The sequence below is a fragment of the Tamandua tetradactyla genome, chromosome 2, assembly GCF_023851605.1.
Source record: "Tamandua tetradactyla isolate mTamTet1 chromosome 2, mTamTet1.pri, whole genome shotgun sequence".
Taxonomy (NCBI): Eukaryota; Metazoa; Chordata; class Mammalia; order Pilosa; family Myrmecophagidae; genus Tamandua; species Tamandua tetradactyla.
In genome coordinates, this window is record NC_135328.1 from 126,345,575 (window position 1) to 126,358,179 (window position 12,605).

General features: G+C 55.2%; 1 protein-coding gene across 1 annotated transcript; it reads right to left on the reverse strand.

Annotated features, from left to right (window-relative positions):
* Positions 1-224: 224 nt before the first annotated feature.
* Positions 225-12,225, reverse strand: LOC143673826 (ral guanine nucleotide dissociation stimulator-like). Its single transcript, XM_077148842.1, has 17 exons — positions 12,083-12,225; positions 9,913-10,106; positions 9,212-9,286; positions 8,272-8,465; positions 7,416-7,924; positions 6,966-7,254; positions 6,405-6,620; positions 5,963-6,066; positions 5,440-5,503; positions 3,990-4,120; positions 3,746-3,820; positions 3,187-3,219; positions 2,716-2,837; positions 2,530-2,628; positions 2,002-2,194; positions 1,642-1,806; positions 225-396 (listed from the first exon to the last, which is right to left on the reverse strand). The coding sequence occupies exons 13-17, from the start codon at positions 2,769-2,771 to the stop codon at positions 250-252; spliced, it is 660 nt and encodes a 219-aa protein (XP_077004957.1). The 5' UTR covers positions 2,772-2,837; positions 3,187-3,219; positions 3,746-3,820; positions 3,990-4,120; positions 5,440-5,503; positions 5,963-6,066; positions 6,405-6,620; positions 6,966-7,254; positions 7,416-7,924; positions 8,272-8,465; positions 9,212-9,286; positions 9,913-10,106; positions 12,083-12,225; the 3' UTR covers positions 225-249.
* Positions 12,226-12,605: the final 380 nt, after the last annotated feature.

Below are 12,605 nucleotides of genomic sequence, written 5' to 3' on the forward strand. Positions count from 1 at the left end.
TGCTCTGCCTGCAGAGCTCCTGGGGCAAGAAGAGAGGACTTTGTCTTGGATCTCAATCCCGCAGTCTGCACTAGGGCTCCAGTGCTTGGGCCACACCCAGGGATGACACATGGAGAGGAGATGCAAGTCACAGGGGGAGACACTTCAGACCCTGAGGACCCCGAAATGCTGAACATCTCCCTTTTGGAAGTTGTCTTGGGCAGACAGCCCAGGTGGCGGGGGCTAGGAGGAGAGTGCTGAGGCAGCCCCTCACAGAGAAACTCCTGGACCAGCTCCCTGACTTCGATCTGGTGAGATGATTTGCACCAGCTTGTATTCCTTTGCTGCCTCCATATCCAGGTGGTACTCATCCAGGGCTTTGAGGATCATAGCCAGAGCCCTGTCATGGCAGGTGTTCTGGGCATGTCGGGAGACAGGCCATCAGGATATGGGTTCTGGAGCTGGCTCCCACAAGGGCAGTGGCAGGGGCCCTGCTGGAGCTGTCTCAGCAGGGAGCACAGGGCTCAAAGACCCACCCCTGTTGGGTCTGGGTGTAGAGTGGCCCCACTGCCTGCTGCTGCTCCCCTCATAGCCTCCATGGAAGGAGGGCCTTTTCCAATCATTCCATCCCATTTCCTGCAAGAAAGGCATGTCTCCCTTACAGGTCTCTGCCCTAGGGCTGAGCCCCTTGCCTCTGATCCTTGGCCTGCTCAGCTCCTATTGGCTCCCAGCAATCACCCTATAATGGGGTGTTGGGGACAGATGTGGCCACTCGGGGTCAGCTCCTCCCACCACTCCTTGGGCATCTCTTTTCTCCCTGAGATTTGTCCTCTTGAACAGGCCACTCAAAGATGACAGAATTAGTGACTTTGAGAACAGACGTCTAATCTAAGCCTGGGTGGCAGCAAAGAAGAGGAGCTGGATGCCCAGAAGTCTACTGCGTGCCAGGCATGTAGTGGTTGAGGGGATCCACTCCAGTGCCAAGCCCTGAGCTTGGGCAGGGCTCAGATAAAGAGTCATACTAGCGACATCTTTATACACCCACCCAAACTCCGGTCTAAAACTGAACTGCAGAGCTGGGCATATGTCTAATCCAGCACCTCAGGCAGCCTTTGTGCAGGTCGGGGATGAGGTGGCTCCATCAGCAGGTCTATCCAGAATCTGCTCCCCTCATGACCTCTTCCCTGCATCAGTCCCTACACTCCATTCCTGGGTGGTGGCAGCACCCCCTAACTGGCTTCCCTGCCCCTCCCCTCCATCCAGTTAGATGGGATTTAACCCCTGAGGCCTCTGTGACCTCAATCATATCCCCTGGGCCCTGTTCCTTCACCTCTGACCCCATGAGTGTCCTCCGTTGGGCCAGGCCCATGTGGAGCTTGGGGCTCTCCATGCGATCCTTTCCCTCCTTCCAGGGGCTGCCTCAGTGAGGTTTTCCCAGGCTGGCCCACCTCAAGGTGGAAGCCTCTCATCTATGTCCACTGTCCTCAGCCCTGACCCACACCGAACACTTTTCTTTACTACTTGTGGATCTGTGTGGCTGTCTGTCCTTCTCAACCCACTAGGCATGTGGTTCCAAGAGGGCAGGAAAAGAACATGTCAATCATTCTGCATTCCTGCCTCTCAGGCAAGGGGCCCCCGGGGTCAGCCGCCCACCCAGCTCACCATGATGCTCTTTGGCACGTTGACATGGTCCCCATCCAGGCTGATGTGGACGATGCAGCAGTCGCCCACCTGCTTTCTGTGGAACTGCAGGGGGCTCGAGGCTCTGTGGGCACTCAGAGGGGCCCCGGGCTGCAGGTGGTCTGAGCTGAAGGTCGAGTCACCAATCTGTGGGAGGACGGTGAGAGCAGGGTCAACCCCAGAGCCTGTGGGACACTTTCAGCTGAAGATGAGCTTCAGGGGGTTTGAGAACCTGTTTCCAAGTCAGGACTCCTGACCCCTTTTGAGGGTGTGGAGAGGGGAAGGCCTACACTGGAAAGGGGCCCAGAAGACAGACCTTCAGGGAGAAAAATGGGCAGGCACCTGTGTCTCCTGGTCATCAGGGCATTTAGAGATGCAGCCCACACTCATTTCCTGGTCAGACTTGGAGGCATCGGCCTCACGTCTGGGGAGTGAGACAGCTGTGACTCCACTGCTGCGGTCACGCCCAAGCTGGAGCCGGACACTGGGCAGGGAAGCACTGCTGCAGCTGGGCTCAGCGCTGAGTTCCTGGGGGCTGGATAGAAGGGCGCCTTAGCTGGGGCAGATGCCAGGGACCCACCCACTCCCTCCTGTGGCTATTGCCCTTGGCGGCCTGGCCACCCTGCCAAGGGCTCCTGCAGGCCATGGGAGCCCTGAAGCCCAGGCACCGGAATGATCACTCAGCATTTCCTATTTGCATCATGGCACAACCTGGCCCAGTACAATGGGGCCATGATGCTGTCACAGGGATGGTCAGGAGAGGGGAAGGGTCCCCAATACTAAAGTGTAGACACCCTGAGGGGATGCTGAGTCCAAAAAGACACTGAGCCCCGAGGCAGCTGCACCTGCCGGCCTGGAAAGGGAACTCACCCTGTGCTCCGAGGCTTGCCAACATCTGGGAGGTTTGGAGCATCGAGGATGTTGCTGGCCGACAAGGCCGGGGGCTCCCACTCACAAGACAGATGGAAGCTACAGGACAGAGGGCTGCTGTAAGGCAACAGAAAGCCACAGCTCGTGGCGGGGCCCTGCTGCTGCTACCTTCTGCCCTGGCCTTACCACTCAGAAGTGCTGAGCTGTTCCACAGCCCCAAACCAGGCCCTAAATTCCTCCATGGGCCGAAAGCAGATATAGATGCATCCTGCCTGGAGGCGCTCGATCCTGGGAATGACATTGTATTCCTGGGGCAGAGGGAAGGAGAAGATGCAGAAGAGGCCAGGGTGGCCTTGTTGGGTGGGATCAGGGCTGCAGCTGGGGTCTGTGGATTTGGTCACAGGAGCTGCCTCCTGCCCTGCACTCTCATCCAAGGCCTCCCTGGTCTCAGCCCAGGATTCTCACAGACCCTCCTACAGGGAAATGTCCTTGATGCCAGCACCTCCCCAACCCCCTTGGGGAGTTCTACATCATCTCTGTGAAACACTCTCCTGGTGAGAAACTGAAGGTGGATGGAGCAATGGGATGTCATGCCCTGTGAGTCTCAGATCATCCGTCCCATACCTCAACCCTGCAGTGATGCCCCCAGTTCCTCACCTTCAATCCTATGTCATAATTTCTCAATCTCCCCTGCAAGGCACAAAGCCAGGTCCATCAACAGAGGCCCCAAAAGGCCCTGACCAACCCCCGCACCCTCTCCTGTGCACTATTGGGAGGGGTCACCAGGGCCAGGCCAGCCCTCTCAGGGCTCAGACTTATTCAGGGATCTGGTCACCAGAACAGGGGGCCCTGGGCAGAGGCACAGGGACCTTCCAGCCTAACCATCTCTGAATGCAGATGGGGAGACTGTGGGTCAGGAAGGAAGGGACTCAGCAGCAGCCTCACAATGGAGGGGCTGACTCCACTCTCTCCCCATTCCCACACCTGAGGGACAGTCTGTGCCCACTCAGCCAGGAGGGTATGTGGGAGAGGGACAAGGCCTATCACTTCTGGGAACCCTTTGCTTCTGTGGCAGAAGTGAGACATGAAGCCTTAGCTCCCAGGGCTCCTGTGGATGAGCTGGGTCCTGGGCTGAGAGCACAGCGCTCAGGGTGGGGCTCTCTTCCCTATGCTAATGGGACTCGACTCCCTCCTCCTGGCCCGAAGTCCTACTCACTTCCTGACAGTCCGTGGGAGCTAACTGAAGGGAGGCCAGCTCTGACAGGAGCGTTCACAGGTCAGTAACGGTGGGCTGGGGGAAAACAGTGGCATCAGGTGTGAGACGGAGTGCCCAAGCCCGCTGGAACCCACCCAAGGCTCCTACCCTGAAGCCTCTTTCTCTCAGTCCCCTTCCCCCACCCAGACCTCACCCTGCCGACATCTGGTGCTCTCAGCCACCTCCTACCGAGTTCCCCTCTTACCCCTTGGCCGCAAGAGCACTGCTTGTCACCTCCCAGCGATGGCTCTTGGCAAATCACAAAACACTATGAGGTTTCTCGACCATCTCTCCCAGATCCATCTTCAACTGGGCTCTGCCAATGCCTTCCTTTGACTGCGAACGATCAGGGCCTCCTATATACTACCTGGTCAAGCCTCCATCTCAGGGTCCAGATGATGGCACGTCTCATGGATGCTCCCCAGGCTCAGTGGCACAGAAAGCAGTGGTGCCAGAAGAAGTGAGCCCTGTACAGTCATGGATGCCAACCCCACCCTGACCCTCGGTGTCCTCAGGCACCCTCACTCTCTCCCACAGTGGCCTCTCTTGCTCTCTCCTTGCTATCACCTCCCTGCTGGACTCTGTAGGGATTCCCTCCTACCAAGGTGGACAAGGTCAGGGAAGACATCTTCCCTTCACCCCATCATCCCACCTACTTGAGTGGGGTTTGTGCAGCCTGGAGATGTCAGTTGACAGCAATGCTGCTGTCACCAATCATCAGCCCTGACAGGGAGGCAATTGAGGAGCAGCACTCCCTGTGCTGTGATGTTGACGAAGTCGACCAGCCACCCTGAGTCTCTTCTGTTGTGTGCCAAGTGCAGGCATGAAATGTGCCTCAGATAATTGAGTGTCCCATAATGTTATCAGGGTGCTGTCTCCAGCACCTTCTCCCATCAGAACCAGAAGAAAGCTCAACCACATTCTTGTGCTCTCTTGAACCCCCATGGGCTCCCCTGTGAGGAAGCCAGCACAGTGTGGTCTCACAGCATTTGCACATGAGGAACAGAGGCCCCGCAGAGTTGTCACCTGCCCCTCTTCCTGCTGGGAGTTGGAAGAGTGAATGGCTCTGCCCAGCTTGGTCCGAGCTGGTCAACTCATCACTCAGCACCACTGTCCAGGGATTGGTTTTCCCACCCTCATGCTTTGTGACCAACAACCCAGTGGGTGAGTCATGCAGGGAGAAGGTGGATGTGGCTCTGGAGCTGTGGGTGTCCAGTCCTGCTATCTTGAGCCCACTGAAGTCTCTGACCACCATTGCTCCCCAAGGCCATGCCAGATGCCTGTTCTCACCAAGAACCCCCTTAAGAAATTCCCTCTGCCCAGAACTGTTTATGTCCACACAGCAATGGGCATAAATTCATAAATCCTCCAAACGATTCTCATCCCAAGCTGGGACATATGTCACCGCCCATGTGGGAACAGAGGAGAATCCTACAGGTGGGAAGGACACCGGCGAAACCTTCCCATTTATTATCTGTTCCTGAAATGGCCTAGTTACTTCTATCATACCCAAGGACCAGTGCCCCCTGCCCTCGAACTGCCCCTGAGCAGTGGCTAGCCAAACAAATCTCTCTCCCTCTTAGTCTAGACAAGACTGGCCTGTAATTTTTCAAGGAATATTCCCACCATGGCACCACCACCAGCCTCCACTTTACCTGGCCTGGCATTTCTCTTTCCAGGGAGGTTTTACTCATCATTTCCAAGTGACAAATGTTGTCCCTTTGGGGAGGAGAAAGAACAGAATGTTTGGGGGATGGTAAGAATGGGTGTGAGTGCAAACCCATTTGATTTTAGACTTCAGGGATCCAAATGGCCTGAATGAATGGGTTGGAAACTGAGGGGCTATAAAACCTCCATATTATATGGGACCCATTTCCCATGTCAAATGAGATGCCTTCTTATCTCTTTTTGATTTTGGTTGGGCAAAGCAATGCAGTGCCTTGGAGAAGATGCTCAAAAAGTTCCCCCATGGCTTGGGTTTTACCAGACAGGTCAGCCACTCTCTTTGTAGGTAGGACTTCTGAGGTCACATGGGGGCTCAGATCCCCCACCCATGCCATTGTCAGCCACAGGAGGTGCTGCCATCCAGCAGGGCTGAGGCCACTGGCAGGACAAATGCCCTGCCCTTGGCAAGATCCTTGGTTCCCCCAGGGGCTGCTGTGGAGAGGTCCAGCCCACCTGGAAGCTTCCTTCCATGTCTGCTTCAGGTGCTGGATGGAGTTGCTCCATAGAGCAGACAGGATTGCATCCAGGGATGTGAAGTTCAGGAACACTTGACATTCCTGGGGAAGGAGAAAGGAATGAGCTGAGAAGGGGGAATGAGTTGGCATCTCCACTTCTGAATGACCCTGACATGCAGACACCCCAAGGGCACAGCCTGTGCCCAGCCCATGACACAACTCAGGGAGGAGAGCTTTAGCTCCAGCTGAGGAAGGAGAAGTGGTAGGAAGTGAGTGCCCCACTCCTGGGACAGGCAAGGAAAGGACTGTGCCAGGAAACTAGCAGGGCTGGGGTCCAGGGAGCGACTTGGATCACAGATTCCAATCCTGAGAGCTGATCAAAGCCAAGAGTGATACCCAGGACCCAGGAGGCTGGGAGGTCCTGCTCGCCCACAGCGTACCCTGGCCACCTCTACCCAGTGCTCCAGGATCCTGGACCTGTCCGAGGCTGTCGTGCTCTGGTCACCGAGGCAGGTGGTTATTACACAGTTGGAGACACGGTTCATCTGGGTGATGGCAGCGCGGATGGTGGGTGCCAGGTGCTCCTCACCCTTCTCTGAGTGCAGGGTCGAGATGGCTTGCACACAATCGAAAGCTACCACCTTTCTGAACAGCTCCTGGGGAGAACAGGAGTGTTACACTGCCTTGAGCCACCCAAGGCAAAACGCACCATCCACAGGCCACTGCCCAGTGTTCTAAGCAGCAGCTTTGCAGGTGGACATTGTGATTTGGGCCATGAAGGGGCCTCTGTCTTTGGTTCTCTGCTCCTTGAGAGTGCTCAGCATTTGCAAAACCCAGGACCCTTATGCTGGCTGGGAGGAGAGAGCTACATTTTCCTCAAGTCCTTCCTCACCACCGCCAAGCACAGGACGGGGACTCCAACCCCACATGCCGAGGAAGCAGCCCAGGGAGCACCTTGTGCACCTCCTGACAGCTGCCTGACTCCCTCTAATCTCATTCACCTGTGTGTCCCCTGCTGCTGCTACATCCAGGAGCTTAGTGTGGAGCCTGTCCTCATGCCCAGGACACATCATGTCTGATGCATGTGGAGGCCGTGGAGGCCAATGGGACAGATGGCTGGGCTAGTCCTGGACTCTGCTGCACATCTGATATTCCCCTCTTGCCCGCAACATGCCAGTTTCTGACCAGCTCCTCTTGGTCCTAAGATGTTGATTGTCTGCACTCCCGTGCTCTGACATGCATGGTCAGGGCAGTGTCCTGTGATGTCCTCTCCAGCTGGGAAGATGAGGCCTAAGGAATGAAGAACTTGCCGACGTCACCAGGGTGGAAAATGGTGGAGTTGGGATTTGGACCCAGATCATTGGACCCCAGGTCTGCGAATGCCATTTCAGGGACAGCAGAAGCCAGAAAAGGCCCATCGCATTCCCCCCCTTAGGAGCCCAGTTGCTCACCACGTCCATCTGGGTGAGCTGCTCTGCAAGCAGCCTGGGAGGGAACGCCAACACGGGGGCCTTCCGCTCCCTCAACCCCTGCTCTCGGAGCCCACGTGAGGAGTAAGAATGATCTTCTGGTGGAGTGACAGCTGGCGCTGACTGCAGCTTAACAGATGGCACTGCAGGTGGCACCTGGTCTGCCTCCTGCTGCTCAGTGGGTGCCTCAGGTGGTGAGACAGCAGGTGCCAGATCAAGAGAAGCCACAGGTTTTTGGTCTGAGGGTGGTAACTGAGTTGGCATCAGAGCCACCGCCAGGTCTGCTGGTAAAGCAGGTGATGTCTCCAGCTTCGGCTCCTAATCTGGGGATGATGCAGCCTCTGGATGTGGCCAGGTAGGTGGCATCAGAGGTGCCTCCCTCTCTGGAGCTGGAGTGATGGTTGTCGGAGAAGGTGGAAGGAGCTCTGGAGGCCACGGTGGCTCCACGTCGGTAGGTGGCATTGGAGGTGCTGTCACAGGTGCCTTCTGCTCTGTAGGTGACAGGATTTCTGCTGCCAAGGATGGAACTGGCTCTGGAGGGGGCTCTACAGTGGTTTGAAACTCTGGGTCTCACATAAGAGCCCCAAGAGGTGGAAGATGCAACAACAGAACTGGCTTTCTATGGACCTTTCTCGACCCAGAAAAGCCTGTACCGCCTCTACCTGCACCACTTCCCCCAAGGACGCCACTCTCAGAAAGTTTTCCAGATTGCAAGTGCTCAGGGGAGGGGGCCAATGCTGCTCTTGTCTTCCTGCCCACAGGCAAAAGAGGGATTCTGCCCGTGTGACCCCCACCTCCTCCTCTACACCCCACCCATCCCTACCTCCATGCTCCTCACCCTGTGTTTGGGTCTCACTGGGCCCTGACGGCTCCAGCTCAGAGAGGAAGAGCTGAGCCTACCTCTCCAGGGTAGACCCAGGCAGTGCCATCTGGGCGAAGGCCACCAACTGTTTGAGACTGGGAAAGTCCGGGGGCTCGCAGAAATCATCAGGAAACTCATGGAGCCAGGTGAGCAGGAGGCAGGAGAAGATGCTGGGGGTGGACGGGGCCGCAGAGTGAGGAACGACCGTTCCTGCCATACTGCCCTCTGGTGACCACCCTCCCGGGTGCGGGGCTCCTGGGCAAGACAAGCCAGACATGCTATTTCTGTCTGTCTCTGATGGGCACCCTCCCACTGGAACAGAACTGACATGAGGAGAGGGAGGGGTTGTGTCTGCTCAGTCAATGGCACTGCACTTGTACACAGAAGGAGCTTCATCAACTGCCTGATGAGGGAACAGAGCTTGTCCCCTGCCTCAGGTCCCCCTGGACCATCACGTCACCTCAGTCTGCAGTCATGCCCTGAAGCCATGCCTCCTTCTCTGCCAGCCATGTGAGGGTCTCCTCTTCCCACTGTCATGGTCCCTGAAGGGCACGGGGACAGCCCACTGCAGCTACTCGCAGCCAGGCTCACAGGACTGGGTAGTGAGGTGGATGTGTGAGCTGCATTCTCCCCACACCTCCTGATCTTTGTCTGTGTGCTGCTGGCATGGTGGAGGGGCAGCAGAGTTGGGTGCATCTAGAGTGGGCTCTGAGCCCCGGGGAGCACTCTGCACCCAGTGCCCCAGGAACTCTCCTATGGGTTTCTCTGAGTTCTGTCACCCTGCAGGGGATGGAGCTCAGATCTCTGCACTCACATGGGAATCATGAGATGGACTCAGGGACATGCCCAGTCAACTCCTGGCACCGGCCCCCACGTCCCATCCTGGGCTGTCAGGAAGGAGCCCCTCTCTCCTCACCTGGACCTTACTCAGTTTTTTAGGCATTCCTGGCCTCCTCCATCCCTGTCACACAAAGTGCAGCTATCGCCATACCTAGAGGGGTTATGGGTGTGTCACATGTACCTTCTTGGCTGCGTCCCGACTGATGACGTCTACTACTACTGTGGACCCCCGACTCAGGCAAACACAAGGCAACAAGCGTTTTGCAGTTTCCTTCAATGAAGTAGGCTGAATGCCTTTCAAATTGCTTGCCCTTAGACTATTTGCCATAGATCTTTGATGAAGATATATGAATGATCCCTGAGCTGCATCTTCCCAGATAACTGGTGAGGCCTGGGGCACCTCTGCCAGCCCCCAGCATTCCGGACTCAGGTTACACTGAGGACCGAATGCACTGAGATGCAATCTCAAACCTCCTTCGAATGGGAATACAGGACTCCAAAGATCACTTTGGAGCAGAGCCTCTTGACATGGAAAGGAAATTTCTAGATGTTGAGAAGCCCTCCCCACCGAGCTTCCTTTCGAGAGAGCCTGGCATGGGGAAGAACTTTCCAAGATCTGCATCATGCAATTCTGACTCTGCCCTCAGCAGGTTGGTCCTGCTATGACCCCACTAGCAAAAGAAGGAAACTGAGGCAAGACACTTCAATGACCTCCTTCAGATATTCAGATCATACAATCCAGAGCTCTTGTGAGATTGAGGATGAACATGTGCTCACCTTTTGGACACCTTGTCCAAGACCCGTTGGGTGGAAAGGAAGGGCCGGTAATGGAACACAAGGAGGGATACGCCGGCCTGGTTGCCCTCCTCGACAGCTGCCACCATGCGCTCCAGGAAATTCTCCCATGCTCCCACCATGCCAGTGTACTCCTCCAGGTCACTCTGGACTGGTGACACGTTTGCATCCTGAGACTGGAAGAGCAGTAGCAGATGGTTAGCCAAGGAGCTGGGAAACCAGGAGAGGTGCAGGGCTCGGGGGTGAATGCAGACCTGCCTTTCCGTGGCCCCCCTGCCTTGGTACAAGAAGTGGGGCAGAAATTCATCTAGCAGAAAAAGGTCCCACACTCCAAATAAAAATTCTGGTGAAGGAATTATGAAGTCATGAAGACGTTGTCATCATTCAGGGGGCTGAGGAACAGTGGAAGCTGTGCAGCAATGCGTGGAAAGTGTTTTATTCCCGTGAATCCTCACCAACCACCCCCATTCACGAGATAAGGAAACTTCAAGGGGAGACTCAACTTTTTGCAGGACAGAAGCCATAACCATTCACACTGGACGTTTATGATCTTCCCTCGATCCTCTGGCGGAGGCTCTGCTCCAGACATGGAGGGGAAGGGTCTGCTCCCCTCTCATTCTTCCCCACTTTAGAGGCAGTGCATAGAGAAGACCGAGATGGTGAAACACCTTTGTTTTCACATCAACAGCCAGATTTGAATGGTTGTAGAGTTCTGAGAACCTGCAACCATGTTGATCCCTGCTCAGACAAAAGTCAAATGCCAGGAGGACCCAGGTGGGAGAAAGACCCCCATATACTGTGAGTTGAACAGAAGTCTCAGCAAAGAGCAAACCCAAATGGTCGCCTGATGTGGATGGGAATTCAATTTGCACTGGACATCTGGAAATCAAATCAGTAAAGGGATTCCATTAGCCCCCCTGACAGCAGTCTGACTAAAGAACAGCTTTGCTCACAGCTGGACTGGGAGAAAACAGGGAAGCAGCCATGGTAAGAGACTGTTGGTGGCCATTGAACTGCTGCACACTTATGGAGGTTCCATGGCTCCAGCTATTAATTTTCCCTGTATGTGTGCGACATACCCATTCGCATACAGGGGTTCTCACCAGAGGGGTAGGATGGGGGCCCAGTCCATTAGGACACACAGAAGAGGTTCCTGGCTGCACAACTTAAATGGACCTAGCAAGGAATCCCTTCAAGAACTGCCAGCAGGGAGAGGCCCTATCTTCAAGACAGCTTCATTTCTGGACTAGAATGCAGAGACACAGGCCACAGTCCCTGCCCTGGAAGGTCAAGGGGGTGTATAAAGGGAGTGCACAATTTCCACCAGAATTGTTGTCATAGCGTCAACCTGAGTCCAAATCACCCTTGAGAGTGTGAAGATGGCTAAGACGTAGAGAATGTGTGCAAGTCCCATGCAACTGACTGCTCGAGGGCAAGCAGGTTACCAACAGTAACAAGAGAAAAAGTAAACCAATGTGAAGGAGCTCACGGTCTTATTAGAAGTAAAAATAACTGTCTTCACCCATTCTCAGATGCTATATCAAAAGATTGAAAAATGACCTTCCATGAGGCCAAGGGCAGGCCTGCACAGGTTGCTGGCATGGGTGAGGGGTGGAGACCCACATGGCTTTGGCAGGGAGACTTTGTGCCAATCAGATGGCAAATCCGTGGGTTGATACACAAGGGAAGACACCACAGTTGGATCAGCGCTTTCTGGCCTGTCCCAGCTGCCTCAGGACTCAGGGTTGGAGAAACCACTACGCTGTCCTCACTTGATCACACTGCCGGCCCAGGTCAAGGGGCCTCCTGGCCATCACCACAGGGGGGCACCCCAGCCATCCCTGCCACCCTGATCAGGTGGACAGGTGTCTGCACACTTGCCCAGTCCACATTGATAGGAGATGGCAACTCTTGGGCCCAGGATTAACACGTTGCATGGGAATTACCTCACCATCACCACTTGCCTTCCCAACAGCCATCTATCACTTCAGGTGTGACCAAAAAATGCCCATGAGGTTTCCAAACCTGGCCGTGGATGAACCCATTCCTCATTCCTCCTCGCACTGAAAACAGGACTGATATGGGGCTGCAGAGGCAGGATGACAATGCCGGTATTTCCTGAATTGTCTGACCTTGGGCCACTTTGACTTACCTTTGGGAACTCCCTGACCAACTGACAGCAGCGGTGAGGTGGAGGGTTCAGCCAATGCCTGCATCTGTTGAAAAATGTCTCCTTCCTAGCTTTCCTCATGCCAGAAACTTTTGCTCTACAAATGCAAGAGAACATGTTGATCTGTCGACCGTCTCTGGCTAAATGAGCCTGGTGGTGGGCTGTTGTGGAATCTAGGTGCCTGGTTACCAGGGTTCTATGTTCCACTAGACGGCAGCTCAAGGGAAGTGAGGTCATCTCCTTAGGCTGCTTAACTGAAACTTCCCAACCGTTAGGTCCTCCATGAAAGCCCCTCTTGACTCCTGACTGCTCATCCTCCTTAAACATACTATCCTGTTCATTGGGCCAAGTTTTCTCAACACATCACTCCCCACAGCTACCTGGGAAGGCCTGGGTGCAGACTGGGCCTGACCATGAGGAGGGAGGACTCAATTCTAACACAGATGAACTTTCTTAGAAATCTTGTAACCATGGTGTAGTCATTGTTACTCTCATCTCAGAGTCT

Bases quoted from the DNA above. Each gene is read 5' to 3' on its own strand.
- LOC143673826 (XM_077148842.1), bottom strand. From the start codon at position 2,771: ATGGAGGAATTTAGGGCCTGGTTTGGGGCTGTGGAACAGCTCAGCACT. The intron at 2,629-2,715 runs GTAAGGCCAGGG...TCTGTCCTGTAG, and splicing joins CAGCTCAGCACTTCTGAGTG to CTTCCATCTGTCTTGTGAGT. The intron at 397-1,641 runs GTGAGCTGGGTG...CGACATGCCCAG, and splicing joins ACGTGCCAAAGAGCATCATG to AACACCTGCCATGACAGGGC.